The 23,333-nt window shown below is 44.4% G+C and overlaps 1 protein-coding gene across 2 annotated transcripts in view; it reads left to right on the top strand.

Moving 5' to 3' along the window:
• The window catches only part of LOC126213008 (poly [ADP-ribose] polymerase tankyrase-1-like), an 88,006-nt gene that overhangs the window by 32,738 nt on the left and 31,935 nt on the right, over positions 1-23,333 (top strand). For both annotated transcript variants that reach the window (XM_049940563.1, XM_049940562.1), the window contains one exon: positions 8,943-9,018. In XM_049940563.1, the coding sequence (XP_049796520.1) occupies positions 8,943-9,018 (76 nt within the window). The remainder of the gene's footprint in view (positions 1-8,942; positions 9,019-23,333) is intronic.

Here is a 23,333-nt window from a genome sequence, read left to right as displayed (position 1 = left end):
AAACTGCTGAGTTCATCGGTCCCTAGACTTACCCACTACTTAAACCAAAGAAAACTAACTTATGTAAGAACAACACGCACACCCATGTCCGATGGAGGACTCAAACCTCCGGCCGCAGAGGCCGCGCGATCTATGACATGGCGCCACAAACCACGCGGTCCTTCAACTGACAGTTTAACTACGGCCCCATCCTTCAGACTGTGTCCTATCAACATGTCCCTTCTTTCAGTTGTACCCAAAAGATCCTCTTTTATTCCATTCTGCACTTCTTGCTTAATTATTCTATCTTCCTATTTAATCTTCAGCGTCCTTCTGTACCATTAATTTGGAAAGTTTCTGTTGTCTTCGCGTGTATACTGTTTACCATTCGTATCTAACTTCCACTCTGTTGAAACGACATTCTGAAAAGAATACGCATTAAGGACGACGACCGTTCACATCTCCGTCCAGCCATCCAGATTTAGGTTTTCTGTGATTTACCGAAATATCTCCTGACAAATGCCAGGATGGTTTCATGAAAGGGCACAGCCAGTTTCGTTCCTTGCCCTTGTGCTCCATCCGTAATGACCTCACTGTCGACGAAATTTGGAACCATAATCTTCCTTTCTTCTCCCTGAAAAGAATTACTAACAGCTATATTTCCTACTTCTTGCGATTAGAGTTCACAGTCGGGTAGAATTTTTAAAAGATATCATAGTCGACTTTGGGTGTAAAAGTTATTTAAGGTTCAACAACAAGTACGCTGTTTTTGTTCTACCGAAGTCATTTATTTGCATCACTCAGACTTTTACCTTATCTTCTGACATGTCATATCAAAGTACGAGGGTTGTTTTTTAAGTAAGGGCCGTTTTTATTTTTTAAAAAAAGATACAAATACTTTTGTAAAAAAACTTTTATTTTCTGATTCTACACACTTTTACCTATTTTTCTACATGGTTGCCTTGTTTATTTAAGCACTTGTAATACCGTACAACTAAGTTTTTAATTCGCTCTTCAAAGAATTCGGCCGCCTGCTTCGACAGCCAAGAGTTCACGGCCGCTTTCACTTCATCGTCGTCATTGAAGCGCTGCCCGCCAAGATGGTGTTTCAGGTACCGGGAAAGGTGTAAATCGCTAGGAGCAAGGTCGGGGCTGTATGGTGCATGGTCCAAAACTTCCCAGCCAAAATAATCAATCAAATCCCGAGTCTTTTGAGAGGTGTGAGGCCTAGCGTTATCGTGCAGGAGCAAAACTCCTTTTGTCAGCATGCCGCGCCTTTTGTTTTGAATTGCTCTGCGGAGCTTCTTTAGAGTTGCACAGTAGGCATCTGAGTTGATTGTCGTTCCTCGTGGCATAAAGTCCACTAGCAAAACACCGCGCCGGTCCCAGAACACAGTAGCCATAGTCTTGCGCTTTGACAGCGTCTGTTTGGCTTTGACCTTGACGGGTGAGGTTGTGTGTCGCCATTCCATCGATTGTCGCTTGCTTTCGGGAGTGATATGAGACGCCCATGTTTCATCTCCAGTGACAATTTGACTCAACATGTCATCCCCTTCTTCCTCGTAACGAATCAAAAATTCCAATGAAGTGGCAAATCTCTTCCCTTTGTGGTCCTCTGTGAGGAGTCTGGGTACCCACCGAGAACACAGTTTCTTAAAGTTTAGGTTTTCAGACACAATTTTGTACAAAACCGGTCTTGAAACTTGTGGAAATTCCAAAGAAAGAGTGGAAATTGTGAATCTTCTGTCCTCACGAATCTTTGTTTCGACTGCAGCCACCAAATCATCAGTGATCACAGAGGGCCGGCCTGAGCGTTTTTCGTCATGGACGTTTTGACGGCCATTTTTAAACTCTCTAACCCATTGACGCACTTTACCTTCACTCATTGCATTCAATCCATAAACTTCTGTTAACTGACGATGAATTTCTGCAGCTGATAGGCTCCTCGCGGTCAAAAAACGTATCACTGACCGTATCTCACACGCGGCGGGCGATTCAATAATCGTAAACATTATAAAGTAGCACAGCGATGCGTACACGTCTGCTACAGAGCTGCAACTTGCATCAGTGTGAACGGGAAGGATGCCGGCAAGTGGCGCGGTGGCTTGTTCCGGCGTCCGCGCGAACTACGGGACTATACGCGCAAACGGCCCTTACTTAAAAAACAACCCTCGTATTAGGTCTTTCAGTGTTGTTAACAACATCAATATGAATCCCACTAAATCATTATTTCAATGTGAAACTCAAAAATCGAGAAAAATGGCCACACTACCGGCCACGTCTGCACGGCACTGCTGACCGGGAGGCCCCATCCCGGGAGGTTCGGCCGCCGAGTGCGACTCTCTGTTCAGTCGACGCTACAAGGGACGGCTCACGTGCCAGTGGTTTGGATAACACAACACCCAGCCCACGAGCCGAGAAAATGCCCATACCAGCCAGGAATCGAACCTGGGCCCGCTGCACGGGAGGCACGCACTTTACCACTCAGCTAAGCAGGCGGGCACCTACGTGGAGTCAACTGCAAATGAATGAGAACGGACAACATGTAATGACACGTGTTCGCGCATATAGCACTCCAGTTTTTTCATTCTAATCACATTCAATCCTATTTTTAATCAAGTGAAAGAACTTCCGTTAAGTGGGCAGTCATCATTTAATCGTCATGATATTTCAGCATGTGTGTTCGAAGTAACATTGAAATTTTTAATGGATCTCATTACAAAGGATCGTGTTTTTGCAAAGACGCTGTTCGATGCATTCTATTGAGTGGCGTAAGAGAGGGTTGCCATTAGCATACACTTTGACTTGCTTGATCGGAAAACCCACACACCAGATAATATTGGTCAAATCGTCTCAGCAGAAGTACCACTTGTCGGCACTTATCCAGAATTAGGTTATTTTATGTAACAGAATGGGAGATCTGTGGCCGTCCTTATGATGTCATTTATTATGTGGCTACTAGTTTCGGTGCTTCAATACATAATCTTCAGGCCTTAACTGACGCTGAGAGGTTTAACACCATTCGTATACCAGAGTCATCAATGGGCAACGTGTATGAACTGGTCTCCACAAACTACCTGTAACAACGATGCTGTGTCTCCAACTATCAACTACGAACATGACGATTGGAGACAAAACATCGTTGTTACAAGTAGTTGATAGATGCTGCCCACTGATGAATCGTATGTGTCATTGGAGTTAACTCGCTCAGCGTCAGTTAAGACCTGGAGACGATGTACTGAAGCACCGAAAGTGGTAGCCATATAATAAATAACATCGTAAGGACAGCTGTAGGTGTTCCATTTTATTATATAAGCGAATGGCCTAAGTCTATAAAGCCTCCAATCAAAAGGACAGACATACAGAAAATAGGTTAATCTAGGTCGTCACCAAACCATGATACGTGTTCCATGTGACTCACTCAGCAAATAATTCACCAAGCATGTCTGATGAGAAATGCACGAAATGAAACCCAACACACTTAACTGCTAAACTGCCAGAAGAAATGTCGTATCTACTCTGACGTCGACGATCAGCTAAAGATGGCGGAAGAGCCATTACTCTAGAACTAGGAAACAATGATGTTGAATTTCATAATAACAGAGATGTATCTTATTGGCCATTCATCATGTGTATTTTGTATGTGTTTGTGATACATCCAAAATACACATCAATATTGAATAATGCTATTCAGTGAAGTGGCTAAAGCACATGTGCAGACGAATCAGGAAAGGTGGCGATATAGCAGTATTTGGGATGGGAAGTGCAACAGTATACATCAACGAAATTGGCCAATATCAGCGGGGACTTGCGTTAGTAGCAATGAGACAGAATGGCGTATTTTATTATTTAAAATCCATGAACGACATCAAACAGTTGTTCATTTGGAAGCAGACCTTGAAAACGAAGACCACAAGTACTTCACTAACAGAAAATACACGTTAACTGCATTTTTCTCGTTATGCAGAGCCGGTATGTTTCGTAAGACGCTACTTTTCTCTGAATTGTCAACATAATGCACTTTGAATGCATCAGTGAACAAGTTACAAAGTCGCAAATTAGATAAAGCACTGAATCGACGCACTAGGTCATCTCTAAGGATGTTGTTAATTGCGATTATTGTTAAACAGCGTACATGTATAAATATCTTCGCAAGAGGTGGGGACATGAGACAGTGAACAGTCAAGTATGTGTCACTTATTGTGAAGCTTGCCAAAAGTTAAATCATCTCAAAGGCACTAGCCACTTGCACTGGACACTGGGATCTGGGTACTGGGTACTGGGGACTGAGGAATGGGTTCTGGGACTGAGGATTGGGGACTGGGCTCAGGGGACTGGAGACTGGAGATGGGATTGGGCACTGGGGCTGAGGACTGGGTACTGGGGACTGGGGACCAGGACTGGGCAGTGGCCACTGGGGACTGGAGATGGGACTGGGCACATGGTTGTTGGACACTGGGGTTTGGAGGCTGGGGACTGCTGACTGTGGCTGGGCACTGGGGGCTGGGGACTGGATACTGGTGACTGGGGGCTGGGGAAAGGGGCTGGGGACTGGGCAGTGGGCACTGGGGGCTGGACAGTGGGCACAGTTGACTGGAGATGGGACTGGGCACATGGTTGTTGGGCACTGGGGTTTGGAGACTGGGGACTGGTTACTGTGGACTAGGGACTAGTCACTGTGAAAAGACACTGGGGTCTGAGGGCTGGGTACTGGGAACTGAGGACAGGGGGCTGAGCTCTGGGGACTGGGGATGGGATTGGGCACTGTGGATTGAGCCCTGGGGGCTGGGTACTAGGGACTGGGGGCTGGGAACACAGGCTGGCGACTGGGCAATAGGTACTGGGGGCTGGGTACTGGGCACAGGGAACTGGACACGGGGGACTGGGCACATGGGTGTTGGGCACTGGGGTTTGGAGGCTGGGGACTGGGGACTGCTAACTGGGGCTATGCACTGGGAGTTGGGGATTGAACACTGGGGACGGGGGGCTGGGGACAGGGGCTGGGGACTGGGCAGTGGGCACCTGGGACTGGGGACTGGAGACTGGGGATGAGATTGGGCACTGGGGATTGAGCGCTGGGGGCTGGGAACTGGCCCCCCACTGTGGCAGCAGTAGCAGGAGTCTGTGATTAACTCTTCTGAAGCATGTGCAACCAGTCTACATTGGTGCAACATTGAAGCAAAGTGGCTTTCTCCTTGTAAAAAATTATTGGCAGCGTCACTATGGTTGTTGCCTGTACATATTATGGCCATGGCTTAATTACCAGCCTTAAAGTCATTAATCCTGGTTTCTTGTGCGCTTTCTTGACAGTTGTGGTTTGAAACTACTGTCTGATATTGATGAGAGCTGGTTTTTCAAGATGGTCCTGCATAAGGTTACGATTGTGGATGGGGTCGTAATCAGTTACTCTCAGTTGCACAACAAATATGTAAAATTTATTTAAAGAAATTAAAATTTTAAAACAATCTCTTAAAAAAACACAATTGACTGCATGACGGCTGAAGGCCTCATCACAGGAAAAAAGATCCACAATTTTAGGGCCAAAGGGCACAAACAATAGCCTCATACAACAAACAGCTGAAGGCCTGAATTTGATGTCAGAAGAACAATTCCAAATAGCACATATTAAGATAAATACTTCGTTTTAAAACAAACTGTTACATGGCTGAAGTACTTTTTACAAAAGGAGTGAAATTATTACTTGGTTGAAGACGACAAACAATTTCCAATAACAAATTTCTGAAGGCCTGAATTAGAAGTCAGGAAAACAATTCCAAATAGCACTTTTAAAATAAATCCCTTGCTTTGAAAAGAAGTTTGCTTAAAGAAACTTACTATCACATGGCTGAAGGCCTTATCACTAAAGATGTGAAATTATTGCTCGGCTGAAGGCCACACCAACAATAATTAGAAAATTACCTGTATCCCTAAAAGATCACAAGTGGTTCTCGGCAAGTGTTACAAGGGTCGGTCTGGGAAGGTAACTCAAACATAAGGTAAGGTGAGATAGGCAGCCAAGAATTGTACTCATGTAACAGAATGGCAACTCAAATTAGGGGCAGCTTAGGCGCCGACCGACTAAGTAACCAATCCGCCTAACGTCCGATCACCCGTAGAATGACAGAAAATTTTTAGTCAAGGGTGAAGACACTGACAGCATTAACTCTTTAGAAAACACCTAAGGCCAAAGGAAACACTTGAACGAAAGTCGACCTCCCAAAAAAAATGCACATTACAATACAGGAGGCTGTCGAACTACACGCCATGTCGGACAGCATCAACACGAGGAGGAAAGGTACACTACCGGATAAGTACGCTAACCTCCAGGGCAAGTAAATGGGGCGTCTGCGACCACAAGGCAGAACATGCCGCTAGTAGCACTTCACTAATAAGAATAATACTAAATTCAATGATGAATAACAAACAGAGAAAGAGGGCTGCAATATTTCACTGCCTTGAAACACTTCACTTGTTGTCACCAGGCTCAGTGGCCCTGGGAGCAACAAGCCGCCGACCACAGGCGAGATCTCAGAATAGTTGAGGTTGCATAAGTAGTTAACTCTTCACTCAACTTAAACGTCCAGGGTTCGGTGAGCAACGAAGTCTTTGCTCTTGCAGCTACCCCTCCACGATCCGGCAGTGGCAGCACGCCGCCAGTTGCCCCGGCTTGCCCCTCGCACTGCACGGACCTGCTCGCTGCTGCGCCCCAACCGAACTGATCTCAATTCGCAACTCCCCATTCTACACAACGCGACCTGGAAATACTAGTGGTCGCTCCAGACATAGTACCACAGTACTCATATCGATAAGCACTGCTGCTGCCACTCATGGGCAAGCAAGCCACCAACTTAGTGAATCGAATAAGAAACTAAATGCCATAACCACAATGAGAAGATGCCAAGCAGTTAACAGCATTAACACGAGCTGCGCACAACTCTGGCCAACAATATAGGCAAGAATTGTGTTCACAACTAAGCATGTATTTGCAGAGTGTGCAGTCATGGATTGAGGCTCTAAACCTGTGATCAACTGGGCACTGTGTTGAGTGTAAAAGGTAATTTCCTATTACATACTTTAGTGCATGACTGGTTCTGCTTTCTTCCTCATGTTGGTAGTGTATGGAGGCATTTACGGTTTGTTCAAACAGTGCTTTTGGCACTTACTTTTAAGTTCACTTATACTTGGCAATCTCCCACATTATCCAGTGTCCTGCGTTTTATGCAACTGGTGTTACATATTTTCTTTTGTTGGTTCCTTGGTTCTTAAACTTATCTTACACATTGAATTTGAGTACTTTACTGTCAATTTTCACGTATATCATGCAGGACATGTATTCTTTTGCTACAGAATTAATGTGCAGGGTCTCACTGCATACCTTAGGTAGTACTGTGATGGATGTCAAATAGAATTAGTAATATGTTCTTTTACTGTGGTACGTTTTTGTAGAAAAGCTGGGCAGCTGGGAAATTTAGATCTGTATTAGCTTGCCATTTGAAATTCTTCAAATAGTTTTATGCATTATCTTTTAGTTGATTATTTGACCATGCCAACTGTACCTCCCTAGTCTGTAGTTTCAACAGCTTTTCCTACTATCAAATTCCAGTCACCCATGTCTATTAAATTTTCGTCTCCCTTCACTATCTGAATAATTTCTTTTACCTCATCATACATTTCATCAATCTCTTCGTCATCTGCGGAGCTAATTGGCATATAAACTTGTACTACTGTGGTAGGCATGGGCTTCATGTCTATCTTGGCCAGAATAATGCGTTGACTATGCTGTTTGTAGTAGTTTCCCCACACTCCTATTTTTTATTCATTATTATACCTTCTCCTGCATTACCCCTATCTGATTTTTTATTTATAGTCCTGTATTCACCTGACCAGAAGTATTGTACCTCCTGTTACCGAACTTCACTAATTCCCACTATATCAAACTTTAACCTATCCATTTCCTTTTTAAAATTTTCTAACCTACCTGACCGATTAAGGGATCTGACATTCCACGCTCCGATCCATAGAACGCCAGTTTTCTTTCTCCTGATAACGATGTCCTCCTGAGTAGTTCCCGCCCAGAGATCCGAATGGGGGACTATTTTACCTCCGGAATATTTTACCCAAGAGGACGCCATCATCATTTAACCATACAGTTCAGATAGCACACGTTTGTCTGGCCTCTCAGCAGATACCCCTCCATTGTGGTTGCACCTATGGTACAGCTGTACAGCTGTCTGATCCCTAAGGCACCCAAGCCTCCCCACCAATGGCAAGGTCAATGGTTCATGGGGGGGGGGGGCTGGAGGGGGGCACAAAACGATAGCAAATATGTTATTTGAAAGGAAGACGTATTCACTATGACTAGCTCTGACATGCCGCCCTGTTCCTGGTTGAGCGTTGTTATTTTGGACTACTTCAGATGTGTATAGAATGAATTGCAGCCCAAAACTGTTACCTGGAGTTAATGTTTTCTGGAAAGGTATTCCAGATTTTAGTAGCAGATGTTTAATACCCTATGTGAAACATTCCCTTCATGAAAACATTCAGTATTAGCAATTAAGGCAGAATAATACCGACTCGAATCATAAAATTTTGTTGTTCTCTTCAGGAGGATAGCTCAATAAAATACTATAATAGTTCGATCTGGAGCTTTTAGAATTATGTTAGACCTCAATTCAGAAAGACTTCCTGAGCAAGCAGCAGTAGAAAGAAAGTCAGGGAATGAGGTCTCCACCAATTCTTGGGCGTTTTGTGTAAACAAGTAGAGAATTCTTTAAGTGATATTATCAGAGATTTGCAGCTGTTTATGTATGGAATTAGTCTGATGCCGCAAGGATGTTGCTATAGTTGGATTTTGATGGCCAACATCTACCAACTGTTGCTTGCTATAGATCTGCCTGTATCTCATACAAGTGTAGACAGATCTGTGTACGGACAAAGAACTGCCCAGTGACGCCGTTTTCCAGAATCGCCCCCGACGGCGCCAGCTGAGGAGGTTACGGACACCGCGGCCGTGGACCTGGAGCCAGCAACAGAAACCAGGTAGGCACGTGAGAAGGCACTCGCCTCTGTTGCCCAGTTCTAGGTGTGTGTGCTATTCTGAAGCCTGCAGTGTATGACACTCAGTTTCCTTAGATCCGTTTGTGCTGTAAAATACACTATCACTCATGGCCATTTTCTGATAGCTCATAATGCTTTCAGTGACTTCTCATAATACGCTCATCGAATCTCGAAATTGAAGTGTGTACATTATCAAATAAGTTAGCTAAGGAATGTCATATAAGAGCCGAGTTTCTCGTAGCTGCATAAATTGTTTCGACCCTACTTGCTGTCATGATTTCTGTTAAATTGCATAAATGCAAGAAGCTGTTCCATAAAAACACGGGAGAACTGCCGGATGTCAGTAACGTCCTGCCACGATATTTCGGCTCAAAGTCTTCTGGCCATCTTGAGGTGAGTGCCACTGTATTAGTACTGGCCCCGAAGGGGGCGTGCTGGCAGCAGCTTAGTATGCCGCTCTTCAGCCTACAGACTTTGTTAGAAAGATGAAGAGAATAAATAATAAAAAACAGGCGATAAAATCGGAGACTTAAAGAGTAACATGGCGAAAATAAATCGTGGAACTTAAAACAAAGAAACAGAGGGATGATGACGGTAAGAAAATACATACAAAGCAGACAGGTAAAACAATAGACAGACAATTAAAAAAACACGGCGACAGTCTGGTTTCTGTTCGCAAAAGACATAAAATTCACACCCAGCGACAGCATGGTTTCTGTTCACAACACGAGAAAGACGAACAACACTGAACAGTCACTGGAACACTGCACTAAAAAGGTGGCAAATGTGACGTACCACAGTCGAGAGCAGGTGGGGGGAAACTGGACAGATGATGGGAAAATAGAAAAAAGGGGGAGGGGGGGTGGGAGCGCGCGTACGCGCTGAGCTCTGCTATTTAAAGCCGTACTGAGGTGACATTGCGCATGCGCTGCTCAGCGTGCGCGTTCATAACGGCTCCGTGCGCTGCGCCTCGCGCCCTCCACTGTGAAAGCCTGGCGTATCGGTGTCAGGTCGATTTTCATCTTTATGCAGATAACTACGTCGACTACGAAGTTTCTCTATAACAGGATTCCAAGAAGAGTTTAGCTGATAACCGCTATCTCGATTGATGAAAGTCTCGTTGTCAGACAATCTTATTTCCACAGATTCATTGATAATCGAGCTCCAAAAGTTTGATGTATGGGCCAAAATTTTTGTGTCGTTGTAATTCATGGAATGGTCTGTGGAAGTACAATGTTCGGCGATTGCGGACTTGGTGTGTTGGAGAAGGCGAGTATGCCGTTGGTGTTCCACAATGCGTTCCTGCACAGTTCGTGTTGCTTGCCCTATATATGATTTGCCGCATTCGCACGGAATTTTGTAAACACCTGATTTACGCAGGCCCAGGTCGTCTTTAACAGATCCCACCAGTGATGAAATTTTGGAAGGAGGGCGAAAGATGACTCTCACTTGTCCTCACAATGTTCTTCCTATCTGTGAAGAAATATTCCCAATAAATGGTAGATAAACAGTCGACCTGAAGGCCTCTTCCTCTTCTTTGTTCCGTCGTTTGTAGATCTTCATCGCTCTGTTCACTTGCCTAAGTGAAAATCCATTCTTCAAAAATACTTTTTGCAGGTGTTCCAGTTCCGCTTGAAGACTGTCGGCGTCAGAGATAGTATGGGCACGGTGGATCAAGGTTTTGATAACTCCCATTGTTTGTACTGGACGGTGGCAACTAGTAGCTTGTAGATACAGGTCTGTATGAGTGGGGTTTCTGTACACCGAGTGACCAAGTGTGCCATCACTCTTCCGTTGCACCAAGACGTCTAAAAATGGCAGACAACCATCTTTCTCTATCTCCATGGTAAACTTTTATGTTTTCATGTATGGAGTTCATGTGACGTAAAAATTCTTGGAGGCGGTCCAGACCATGAGGCCACACTATGAAAGTGTCGTCAGCGTACCGCCAAAATACTGTCGGTTTAAAAGTGGCAGAGTGCTCTCTCCTCAAAATCCTCCATAAAAAGATTGGCCACCAGGGGAGACGAAGGACTCCCCTTGGCGACACCGTCAAATTGTTCGTAAAATTCGTTGTTAAATATAAAGTATGTAGAGGAGAGAGTGTGCTCAAACAACGCTGTAATGTCTGCACCAAACATATTGCCAATGAGGTGTAGTGAGTCCACCAGAGGCACCTTTGTGAAAAGTGAAACCACATCAAGACTGACCAATAAGTCGTTACTTTGCAGTTGTAGTGACTGAAGTCGACTGATAAATCACCAGAATTCTATATGTGATGTGCACACTTGCCTATCATTGGTTTGAGCAAAGATGCCAAGAATTTTGCTAGGTCGTAGGTGGCTGCTCCAATGTTACTCACAATTGGACGTAATGGCACATTTTCCTTCTGGATCTTAGGCAGTCCATATAGCCTCGGTGGAACTGAACTGTTTGGTTTCAGTCTCTTGATGACCTCTTTCGGTAGAGAACTATTTGATAAAAGTTGTGCTGTTTTTCGCACCACTCGGCTCGTGGGATCCTTTGGAACTGGCAGCAAGACTATCTTCTCTGTCTGTATGGCTCTAATGTCTCGAATTTCCTCCTCATACTCAGTATGTGAGAATTATGTTGGGGGAACTAATACCTTGCCCAACTCCTCCTGAAATGTGTTGTCCCGAAAATGCAATAGTAAATGTGTGATGCACAACGCGTCTCTTGTAACGTCTCACAGTGGAATTTGTTTAGCATCTCTGTAACGCTCTCTCGCCCCCTAAACCATCCCGTAACGAAACTCGGCGCTATTGGTAGGATCTTGCCTATCTCCTCTATCAAGTCTACCTGACAGAGATCCCAGATATATGAACAATACTCAAGAAGAGGGTGAACAAGCGCCTTATAAGTCACTTCTTTCGTGGAAGGGCTACATTTTCTTAAGATTCTCCCTATGAATCTGGTATTTGCTTTCCCCGCTACCTATTTTACGTGGTCATTCCACTTAAGGTTTCTGGATAGTTACTCCTAGATATTTCACGGCAGAGGCTGTAAAATAAGATATACCAAAATTTTAGGATAATCATGTAGTCACTATTTTGGCTTGACCATATACTCCCCAGCCACTAAAGGCGTGGAAGGAATGACATCAAATAATTAACCACACCTATTCACATACTCCGCAAGCCACCGTATGGTACGTGGCGGAGGGTACTCTGTACCACTACCAGTCGGGTTCTGTTCCACTCGCAAACAAAGCGAGGGATAAACGATTGTGTATGTTCCTTTGTATGAGCCCTGCTTTCTTGTCTTCACGGTTCTTCGCGAAATGTGCGTTGTCAGCTATAGAATAACTCTGCAGTCAGCATCAAATATCGGTTCTCTTAATTTTTCACGCTAGTGCTCCTCGGGAAGAACGTCGCGTTACCTCGCAGTGATTCCCATTTGCAACACCGTAACACTTGCGTCTTGTTTGAGCCTACCAGTAAAAGATCTAGCAGACCGTTTTTGAATTGATTCGACGTCCTCTTTTAATCTGACCTGGTGTGAATCCCAAAAACTCGAACAGTATTCAACAATGGGTCGCACTAGACTTCTCCTTTACACATGAACCACATTCTCCTAGAATTCGCCAAATAAAGTCGACCATCCACCTTCCATACTACACCCTATACATGCTGATTCGACTTCATATTGCTTTGCAACGTTACCCCTAGATATTTAATGGACGTAACCATGCCAAGCAGAATACTGCTAGTACTATATTCGAACATTATGGGTTTGGTTTTCCTACTCATCAACATTAACTTACGTGTTTTTACATTTAGAGCCAGCTGCAATTCATCACACCGACTAGAAATTTTGTCTACGTCATCCGGTCTCCTTCTACAGTCACTCAACGTCGGCGCCTTACCGTACGCCACAGCATCATCGGCAGACAGCCGCAGACTGCTGCTTACCCTGTCTGCCAGATCTTTTATGTGCATAGAAAATAACGCTTCTCTGGGACACTCCTAACATTATCATCGCCCCAAGTCGTCGTCGGGGACAACGTACTGGGTTCTGTTACTTAAGAAGTCTTCAAGTGACTCACATACCTGGGAAACCATTTCGCATTCTTGTACATTCGTTAACAGTCGCCAGTGTGGCACAGTGTCAAATGCTTCACGGAAATCTGTTACTATGGAATCCGCCCGTTTCCCGTCATCCATAGTTCACACGATCTCGTGTAAGTGAGGGCTGGCCGAGTTTCATAAGAGGGATGCATTCAAAAACCATGCTGAACTGTAGACAGAAGCTTTTCCCTCTCAAGGAGATTTATTATACTCCAGCTGAGAACATAGTCACGGATTCTTCAGCCAACTAATATTACAGTTAATGGTCTGTAATTTTCAGAGTCCGTTCTTTTACACTTACACTATGTGATCAAAAGTATCCAGACACCTTGTTCAAAATGACTTACAAGTTCGTGGCGTCCTCCATCCGTAATGCTGGAAATCATTAAGGTGCTGGCCCATCCATAGCCTTGATGAAGCTTCCACTCTCCCAGGCATACGTTGAATCAAGTGCTAGAAGGTTTCTTGGAAAATGGCAGCCCATTCTTCGCGGAGTGCTGCACTGAGGAGAGGTATCGATGTCGGTCGGCGAAGCCTGCCACGAAGTCGGCGTTCCAAAACATGGCAAAGGTGTTCTAAAGGATTCAAGTCAGGACTCTGTGCAGGCCACTCCATTACAGGGTTGTTATTGTCGTGTAACCACTCCGCCACAGGCCGTGCATTGTGACCAGGTGCTCGATCGTGTTGAAAGATGCAATCGCCACACATTGGCACATCACGTTCGCCTGTCATTTGCCGGACCCTGCCATCGCATCGGCACATTGTGTACCGTGATTCGACACTCCACGCAACATTTTTCCACTGTTCAGTCGTGGAATGTTTACGCTGCTTACACCAAGCGAGGCGTCGTTTGGCATTTACCGGCGTGATGTGAGGCTCGTGATATCCAAGATCTGTCACCTGCCGCTTAACTTGCAGTGGATCCTGCTGCAGTTTGGAATTTCTTTGTAATGGTCTGGATAGATATCTGCCTATTACACATTACTACCCTCTTCAACTGTCGGAAGTCTCCGTCAGGGAACAGACGAGGTCTGCCTGTACGGTTTTGTGCTGTACGTGTCCCTTCACGTTTCCACTTTACTATCACTTCGAAACAGTGCACTTAGATATATTTAGGAGTGTTTAAATCTCGCGTACAGACGTATGACACAAGTGACACCAAATCACCTGACTACATTCGTAATCCGTGAGGTCCGTGGAACGCCCCATTCTGCTCCCTCACAGTGTCTAATGACAACTGATTTCGCTGATATGGCAGCACAATCCACCTAATATGAAAAGCGTAAGTTTTTTCGGTTGTCCGGATACTTTTGATTACATAGTGTAGTTTACATTTCTAGAGAGTGTGAATAGAACTGGCATTGGCTCCAGCTCATATACAGAATATATGTCTTACTACTGGATAAATCTACGTGAAGCATATGCTACGGATTCTCTCTTAACTACCCCTTCCTACAAAACAACGGCCACAACTCCTGAGCCCGCATCTCGTGGTCGTGCGGTAGCGTTCTCGCTTCCCGCGCCCGGGTTCCCGGGTTCGATTCCCGGCGGGGTCAGGGATTTTCGCTGCCTCGTGATGGCTGGGTGTTGTGTGATGTCCTTAGGTTAGTTAGGTTTAAGTAGTTCTAAGTTCTAGGGGACTGATGACCATAGCTGTTAAGTCCCATAGTGCTCAGAGCCATTTGAACCATTTGAACAACTCCTGACGTGGTGGAGTCAGTTTGAACAAAATTCTAGGAAAGTTTGGTACGTCTGTCAAGGAGACCACATGTAGGACACCGGTGCCATCTATTCTGGAGTACTGCTCGAGTGATTGTGATCCGAACCAGGTCGGATTAAAGAAAGACATCGAAGCAGTTCAGAGGTGGGCTGCTAGGTTTTCCACTGGCAGTTTCAAGCAACATGGTAGGCAGATGCTTGAGGAACTCAGTAGGTTGTTCTTTTCGAGTAACACTATTGAGAAAATTTAGAGGCACAAATTGATGGAAGTAATTTACCATCCCAACACTGCTTCTACATTTTAAGCTCTGGGATATCAATAAATAGCCTTTCTCCGACTCTGATTGACTGTAATATCTTGACCACAAACAATACGAACTATGAATGAGATTTCTGGCTGAGCAAAGTAGCTCTGGAAATTTTAACCAAAAACACAGTCCTACGCAGCAGCTGAAGCATCTGTGTGATGTGGCCTACTTGCTCTGAAACTTCTCATTAAAGATCACCAAATAATCAAGATAGGCAGAGTGGGATTTAAGGTCAGAAAAATCTTATCCAATACACCAGGCAGCGCCCGCTACTGTAGACAACCCAGATCAGTGTTTATTAAAATCGAACAGTGAGTAAACCGTTGGTCAGGCCGTGGCATGCTTGGATTCCTCAGCCAGCGGAATTTGATAATAGGCTTCGTGTAGGTCAAATGTAGTGACGACCTTTGCCCCTTGTAACTATGGGAAGCACGACTGAAAATAAGGAAGGGTTAAAGATTGAAGAACTACATTCTCATTCAGGGCCTGATAGTAAACATCTGGTATCACCCTGCCATGTGGCTGAGGTACCATAAACATACAGGTGGGGTGGGGGGGAGGGGAGGAAGGGCAGTATGGGGAATTGGATTGCTTTCTAGCATGCTTCCATAGCATCTCATCTGAACGCGCCTTAGGTGGGGGCAGTCTGTTTGGGAATGCTTTGCGAGAATATTGCCTGTAAATTCAGTAATGTTCTTTGCTCCTCTAACCAAATCTACTCTGTCAATAAGCACTTCCCTAAATCCTACACATTAACCCACAATCTGTTTATTCAGCTGGAGTGTTACAAGTCATAATCTGTAAAATCGGTGTTGACTGAACTGGTAAACTGTCCTTTATGCCCTGCTCTTCGATTCACCATATGCTTACAAAACTAAAGAATTTCTGGTCTGCAAACTCAGAATAAAACTTTCCTTGACTCCACTGAGAAACTAATCCAGATTTACGGATTGACATTCTTTGATAGCTGACACAGAGAAATTATATTCTATCTTAACTGTGAATTTCAGCATAAAAACTCCAATACGGATCTTAACATTAATACTTCCCAAAACCTGCATCTCCGTAGATTTGGCCGGCTTACAGGACTCCACCACATCCGAAAATCCTGGAAAATGCGGTGAGTTTACACCGTTCACAAGAAGTGGAAGCCCAAACTGCAGAAACAGAACTTTCAATACCTAGAGCCACAAGCAGGCTCTTCTTTCATAGCTAAGTACTCAGATATTAGGCCTTCTGCATGATTCTTTCTTCTAGTTCGTCAACAATATTTTCCTTACTATATATATGTAGACTCACACACATAGTGGATTTATTTACAAAGTACTATTTTTGATGACTTTTGACTGTCACCTGCATTAATGATGCAACCTGGTTACTACATTTCCCATATAATCACTACATTCAATATATCCAGCTTTTATGATATTTACATTTCAATGAATCAGCTCTTTCTTCCATATATACAGTTCTTTCGATATATTTGGTATTTCGTTAATGGTTTCTGTTGTGTTTACGCTGTATACAGGGGAAACAGGGAGAAGCACCAGCTGGTGAAGAAACATCGAAACAAGACATTGTGCTCTTCATGAATATTGGTGGGATATTCCAGCTCTACCCTTAGACCATACCCCTCACCACAATCCTCAGCTTAATGGATCTCACGCTTCAAACTGTCGATTTTCTTCTTGGACAGCCACTAGAACCCTTCAAAAGGTATACTTCATTACACGGACTGTTCATATGGATGATTGACAACCAGGTAAAGGTTGTAATTTATCACTTATTTATGGGTTATTCACCCTAGCGTATCTTGCCATGAACTGGCAAATCCTCAGTGAATCCCACATTTTAAGAAGACTAACATATCAGTATTGGTCAGCAGAACAATTTTGACAAACATCTTCCTTAACATTGCATCCCACGAAAGCCCAGGTGTCATCAAGTGGAAGGCAGTATCCAAAAAGCATATGCTCATGTGTACATTCCAGAACTTCTTGAATATTTCTGTGAGCATGTGTATGTCAGCGTTCCACATCATCTGGCATATTCGTTTAAATCAGTGATACCAAACTCCAGTCAAATATTAACCTTGTACTCATACTCCACATCCGTTATGATAATGTTTATTATTTCACTGGAGAGTGCAGCTGAGTTGGCAATGTAGTTTCATTGATTCTCTCCATTGGTGATATCATGTGTCAGTACTACATCATTGGCATCATAGCAATTGAATTGCATGTTTCTGCCTGACTCCGATAGTGATCCCATGGAATCTGGTGGACCCAGCCATTGCGGCCACTGAGCTATGTGTTCAGCAGGTGTACGTCGAGCGCTCTTTGCGGCTGCAATACGGGATGGCTAGTGACAGCGGCTCAGCCTGCTCACACTTGGAGCCTCTTCATTATGGATGCCACTCCAATTCCGCCAAGTCACAGCTCCCACGTCATAGTTGTTGCTATTGCATGAGCTGAACTCTATATCTTATTGCATCATTTGTAATAAGTCTTTGCATATTTGGTGAAATACAAGTAAATCTTCTGTTTGCTGTGTTACTTGTTCCCTTATCACTTCTGCTCCCGTCCAGCTTTCTTATGACAATGGCTGTCGCCTGTTTCTGTTGCCCCCCTTTCCTTACCACTGTGTATGAAGGCATACCGAACACCATCGAATCCAAGTATTTATGTTGAAATCCACTCTTATTCGTCACAAGGTGAAACTTCGATCATCTGGATCTGTGGCACTGGTGATTGCATATCCTCAAAATACATTGGCTCAGTATGTATCTAAAGAGACACATGCATTAAGTGAAGCGAATCCAAGAAGCAAAGAATTATTCTTGGCATGATTATCTTTGAAAATGAGATGTATTTTTCAACAGTGTTAGGAATGACATAGACCTTAGCTGTTTTCAACGAGAAATCACCCAAATACTGAACCTGAAAGTGGATATCATACCCAATGAAATGGTATAAAAAGATGGGTATTTGCCATGGCAGCTGGTAATTCCAAATCCATGTGTTATGAGGTGCTCCAATGAATTTCCCTGTTAGGGGACAATGAGGAAATTCCTCATCTCTATCAAACAGCACCCCACAAATACAGCAATCAAATTCATTATCAATCAACGGATCATTCTACTTTGAGTTGGTCATGGGGACATTGTCACTATGAGCATAATTAGCTTCCCACACAAGTTCTTAGAAGTCAGCGAGCAACCATCTCTCACAGGCTTTTCCCCAACATAAATTTGAATTTGTTGAGACTAGAGTCATACATGCGTGCAATGTGTTATGCAGCTGCATATGGTACAAGCCATTCTATGTAGATGATATGGAAGGCAGGGGGATCGCCTTCAGAGTGTGTCACAGGAACTATGAGGCACTCGAGAACGGTGTACATAACTAAGGAACACCGCTTCTGATGGTGGTCGTTCTTACATTTTAAGAACTTTTTCTCTTTGGCAGGTTTTTCCACATGTACCAGTTCATGGATTGAGCATTCAATGAAGTGTGTTCCGAGATACTCACCCTTGGTGAATGACTTGAGACATCTATTTCAGAAATGTCGTGTACCACAATGTTTGGACATGTGGGCAGAAACAAGTGTGGCATGTGTTTTCTCCAAAATGCGCTCAGATATTAGAGACAGGTGTCTGAATCTGGAGCACTTACCGTCTAACTTGAAGAAGTTGTGTGGTCCCCTTGCTTTACGCTTCACTTAATTGTTGTTCAAGGTCTGCTCATGGTCGTGTTCATTGGCTGGGTCATTATCTGCGAGGTTGCACACATGAATCGTGTAATTGGAGTTCTGCATATCTAATTTTGAATGTCCTACAGATTTACAGAAAATGCCGTGGACACTACGACGACAGGGGACACTGGATGTTTTGTATGTATTCGAATGACATTCATGACTAGGGTAATTCCTATTGCTGGCCATAAACGACAATGTTGTGCAATATACATCCCCTTTGGCATTATTCCAGACATAAAATCACGCATGTTTTGCAGCGACATCTTTTGGAAAAGAGATGTAAATGGACCTCCAATACCTGGATCAAAAACATGTGAGTAAAAATTAAGGTGGAGTACATGGCTGTGTGCCTCACCAGACCCTCTTTCCTGCATCTCAGGAAAAAGGCCGAACATAAAACTCTTAATAAAAGTTCTGAACTACTCTGCCACCGACCCACCCCATGATACCATGACAGTTCACCTCCATATTTTGACGACGCTGCTCTCCTCAAAACCATTTCGTGTTTCAGGGAGTGCGTCATCTTACAGTACAGAACTGCCTTGCACTTAATGGCGGGATACTGTCCATGTATCCAGGGAGCTCCCTTTCCAAAACTACTTCACAAGCATGAAGGAAAGTGGCAGGATCTCGGTAGCTCACATTCAGATTGTCAGTCCGAGCAGATGAGATAATTTCGGAAATGCTCTAGTGATCACTGAGTAGTGCAGTACCGCAGAAGTACTTACTCTGTAATCCTTAATAGCACAGATGTGAGTACTGCAGCTACTAGACACGACTCGGTATCACGGCGATCTCTGGTGGTGATGCTTGCGAGATGGGCAAGGTCGTTGAGAGCACTTTCAAGACAATGGCAAACAGGCAGGAATCGAACTGCTGTGCCCCAGGCAGGTCAGTAACTTTGATGGCCAGTGCTGCACCACAAATGTCACTAGGCCTGGAATGCCTCTGCCTCGTGGTCAGCCATAAGTACATCACCACAGTCATCAATGGGGCAGGCTGCTGCTGCAGTGACCAGTTGTTGCTCTTGCTGGTGCTGTGGGTATGTCATGGGCGGCTGTGGAGCATGCTGGATCATCATGGGTCGACCAGTTCCTGTTTGACGCACATGTCCACCACACTTCCTCTCCCACATATCACATACAAAGATCGAATGAGGAACCAATATTAATTATCATACATAATTTCAAAAAACTGCGTATGTAGGGGTCATAGGGGTCTATACTGTTTCTATGTACATTCAAAATTAGCAGGATCTCTCATCAGCCCAGGCTGCATAATGGATGACGGGAGAACTGCTGGAACACATATGGTGGGCAGGGCTGCTGCACAGCCAGATGCAGCTGTACCATCGTCAGTTGGCCTGCTGCTGCTACATGTGCGACTCTACCACCCAGCACCTCCTTCATACAATCTGCACCAAGAGGAGCCGGAAAAATATAAAGGATCATGCATAATTTTTATAAAATGAAGATATATGTGGACGTCTACAGCGTTTCTAATAACGTTCAGAGTTAACTGCCTCTGAATGAGTCAAAGGGAATTTATTAGTCGCTACCTCCAACAAAAGTTGGTCAACCTGGACACGTGCATCGAGTGCACCAGCAAACAGAGAATATAACACATAACATTAGTAATCAATGCAGGCAGTTGTGTTTGTTGATAGAACTATTCTCTATTTGATGGCCAAAATCATGCTCCATGGACTAATGTTGAAGAAAAAGGTCAAGAAATTCACATGATACTCATTGTTGAGTGCACCTACGAGCAGACAAGAAGACATACCATTAGCAGTGCTAGAATGCAATTTTTTGTGTTGGGTGGCAGGAGAACTACTGCTCATATCTGTGGTATTCGACGTTTGGTGTTGTCTGCCATGGGGTGGGCTCAGAAGGTATCTCCTGCCTGCCGTTGTCATCAGTAATGAGAATGGTACACTGAGTTGGAGTTACTGGACTCAGCTGTGGCACTGGATCCATCCCCAACTCCTTGATCTGACTGAAGATTTCTGCAAAAGACAGAAACAAAAATGGTATTGTTAGACATCTGTGCACATGCACATATGGAGTGGGAGAGAGGGGAGAGAAACTCATAGTCGCTTTCACATAAATCAGAATTTAAGCAGAAGCCTTCCTCAGGAGTGCAAAGCTGCCTAACCAGATCCTGAACTGCAATGGCGCTCAATATAGGCGACAGGATGCTCAGAACTGCAATGGGTGGAGGAGAAGGAAACTTGTCATCTGATAGGAAGTTATAAAAAACGGAAATACACACATACACAGAGAAGAGAGCTGAAATTACTTCTGTATACCTATGTTGAAAGCAGCGACACAGCGTTTCATAATAATGAAAGGGTCTAGGGTTGAAGAAGAACCGTTGAAACAGCAGTGGCAAAGAATGAAAGGACAGTAATTGTTGAGAAGCACTAACCAGTCGGCTCAATACATAATGAGAGAGAGGAATGGAGGGATAGTGGGTTGAGAACCACGAGTGAGGAACTCTGAGGAGATGTCACCTTGCAAATAGGTGAGTGCCACCCATTCCAGGAACACTTCACTGCCTTGTCGAATCGACTCCTGCATTCATAGGTACGGGTGACACAGAACTTGCCTGCTGTATTCCATGATCAAGAGAATAGTTTATGTTCCCACCACATTGTGGCAGTACTATCATGCTTGTGTCATGGGTGTAGCCTCCACACAGCACTGGTGGTTGTATGTTTCACTGTAGGTGCACAGTATAACGCACTATGTGAGCTACCGAGCACCTGGTGGCGAATAAAATACTCCAGAGGTTGTAGAAGCAATGAGCAGTAGTCACAACCTGGCAACAGCATACCGGCCACCACTAGATGGAGAGTTTTATGCATGCAAGCAGCTAACATAGGTTAGTACTGACCTGCTCTGGGCCCTGGCCAAGAGCTGGCTACTACCTGAAGAGTACTGCCCACATACTACCATGATACTGCTGGTGGCCACTGTGATCCTGGCAGCCAGTCCTGTGACACTGCCCTCACACACCTGAGGTGCTGAAAGCTTACATACAATATAGCTATGATGCCTAGGAAGAACATGCATTTTCCAGAAGAGGTATATACCTCAGTTCGTTTATTAGATGATTGGCCACTTACCTTGTACAGAGAGGCTCATGTAGGTCCTTGGATGCAGGCAGCTGTCATTAATCGGTTTACCACCATCAGCCAGATGCTTTCTCAGTATCATTCCAGGTTCACTGAAATTGTATCCAACAGGATGAAGCTCGACTGGCAGTTTATCGAGAATGCCACCACCACCTCCTCTGATTACCTTACTAGCACTCATGGAATGCTACTGCGTTATCTGAGGTTTGCGCACCGTGTTGTACCGTAGTTTTGAGCATTCACACAGCTGATCAGTAATTATTAACACCCAAGACATTTCACTAACGCGCTGTTCCCTCTATCCTTAAGACAGATTCTACGAGAAGCAAATTTAAGTTGGAACTCTTGTGCCATTCCTCTGTGTAAAAACTTCCCACAGTTTCTTCACCAGCGCTGTTCTTTAAGGTGTGTGTTCTCGCGTTTGTTCCCTGTGCTGTGGACACTGTAAAGGTCTCCATTGAGCAGCTAGGAAAGTAAGATTTATGAGACACAATTTTTTATTTTGAAATAAGCACTAAATCATCTACTATGACTTTCTGACTGCGTGGATCCACCATCTTAATCCGCTTGTATGCTGTATTCAGAAGTGCATTGTCACGTGCATCGACAGCTGTCTTCAGTTGGATTATAAACTCGCATAATTTGTTGGAGAATGTCTCGACATGTGTGCAAGCCATCCACATATGGTTCTTAATGGTTACCTCCTCCCAAACAGCCCATAAAGGTCCAATAATACCGACCGGCCACCGTTTCATCCTCAGACCACAGGCGTCACTGGGTGTGGATACAGATGGGCACGTGGTCAGCACACCACTCTCCCAGCCGTTATCAGGTTATGAGACCGGAGCAGCTACTTCTCAGTCAAGTGGCTCAAGCAGCTGCTCAGCAGACCAGATGATCACCCATCCAAGAGATAGCCCAACGTGACAGCGCTTAACTTCGTTGACCTTACGAGAACTGGGGTTGCCACTGAGGCAAGGCCCTGGGTTCTGCTCATACGCTCTCCAATACTCGCTTTTATGTGGGAGAATGTTGAATAGTGGTTTATCCCTTATCGCTCCATTACCAGCTTGATGTCCTTATTGTAATATTCACCTGTGTGATCATTCTGCAGTTTGTCTGGACACCAATTCCTACAGTTCTGAAGCAATTGTTCAAACGCCTGCACCACGTTACTCCCTCTCTTTGCCTTCAGAGGAGCTGCCCAGGAAAACTTAGAACACATATCTCTGATCATTAAGATATATTTCAACCTGCATTAATTCATGAGTTTTCTGTTGCATCCAC

This window comes from Schistocerca nitens, chromosome 11 (assembly GCF_023898315.1).
Source record: "Schistocerca nitens isolate TAMUIC-IGC-003100 chromosome 11, iqSchNite1.1, whole genome shotgun sequence".
In the NCBI taxonomy this organism is placed as follows: Eukaryota; Metazoa; Arthropoda; class Insecta; order Orthoptera; family Acrididae; genus Schistocerca; species Schistocerca nitens.
Note: the sequence above shows the minus strand (reverse complement) of the source record. Positions and strands in the feature narration are given on the sequence as shown.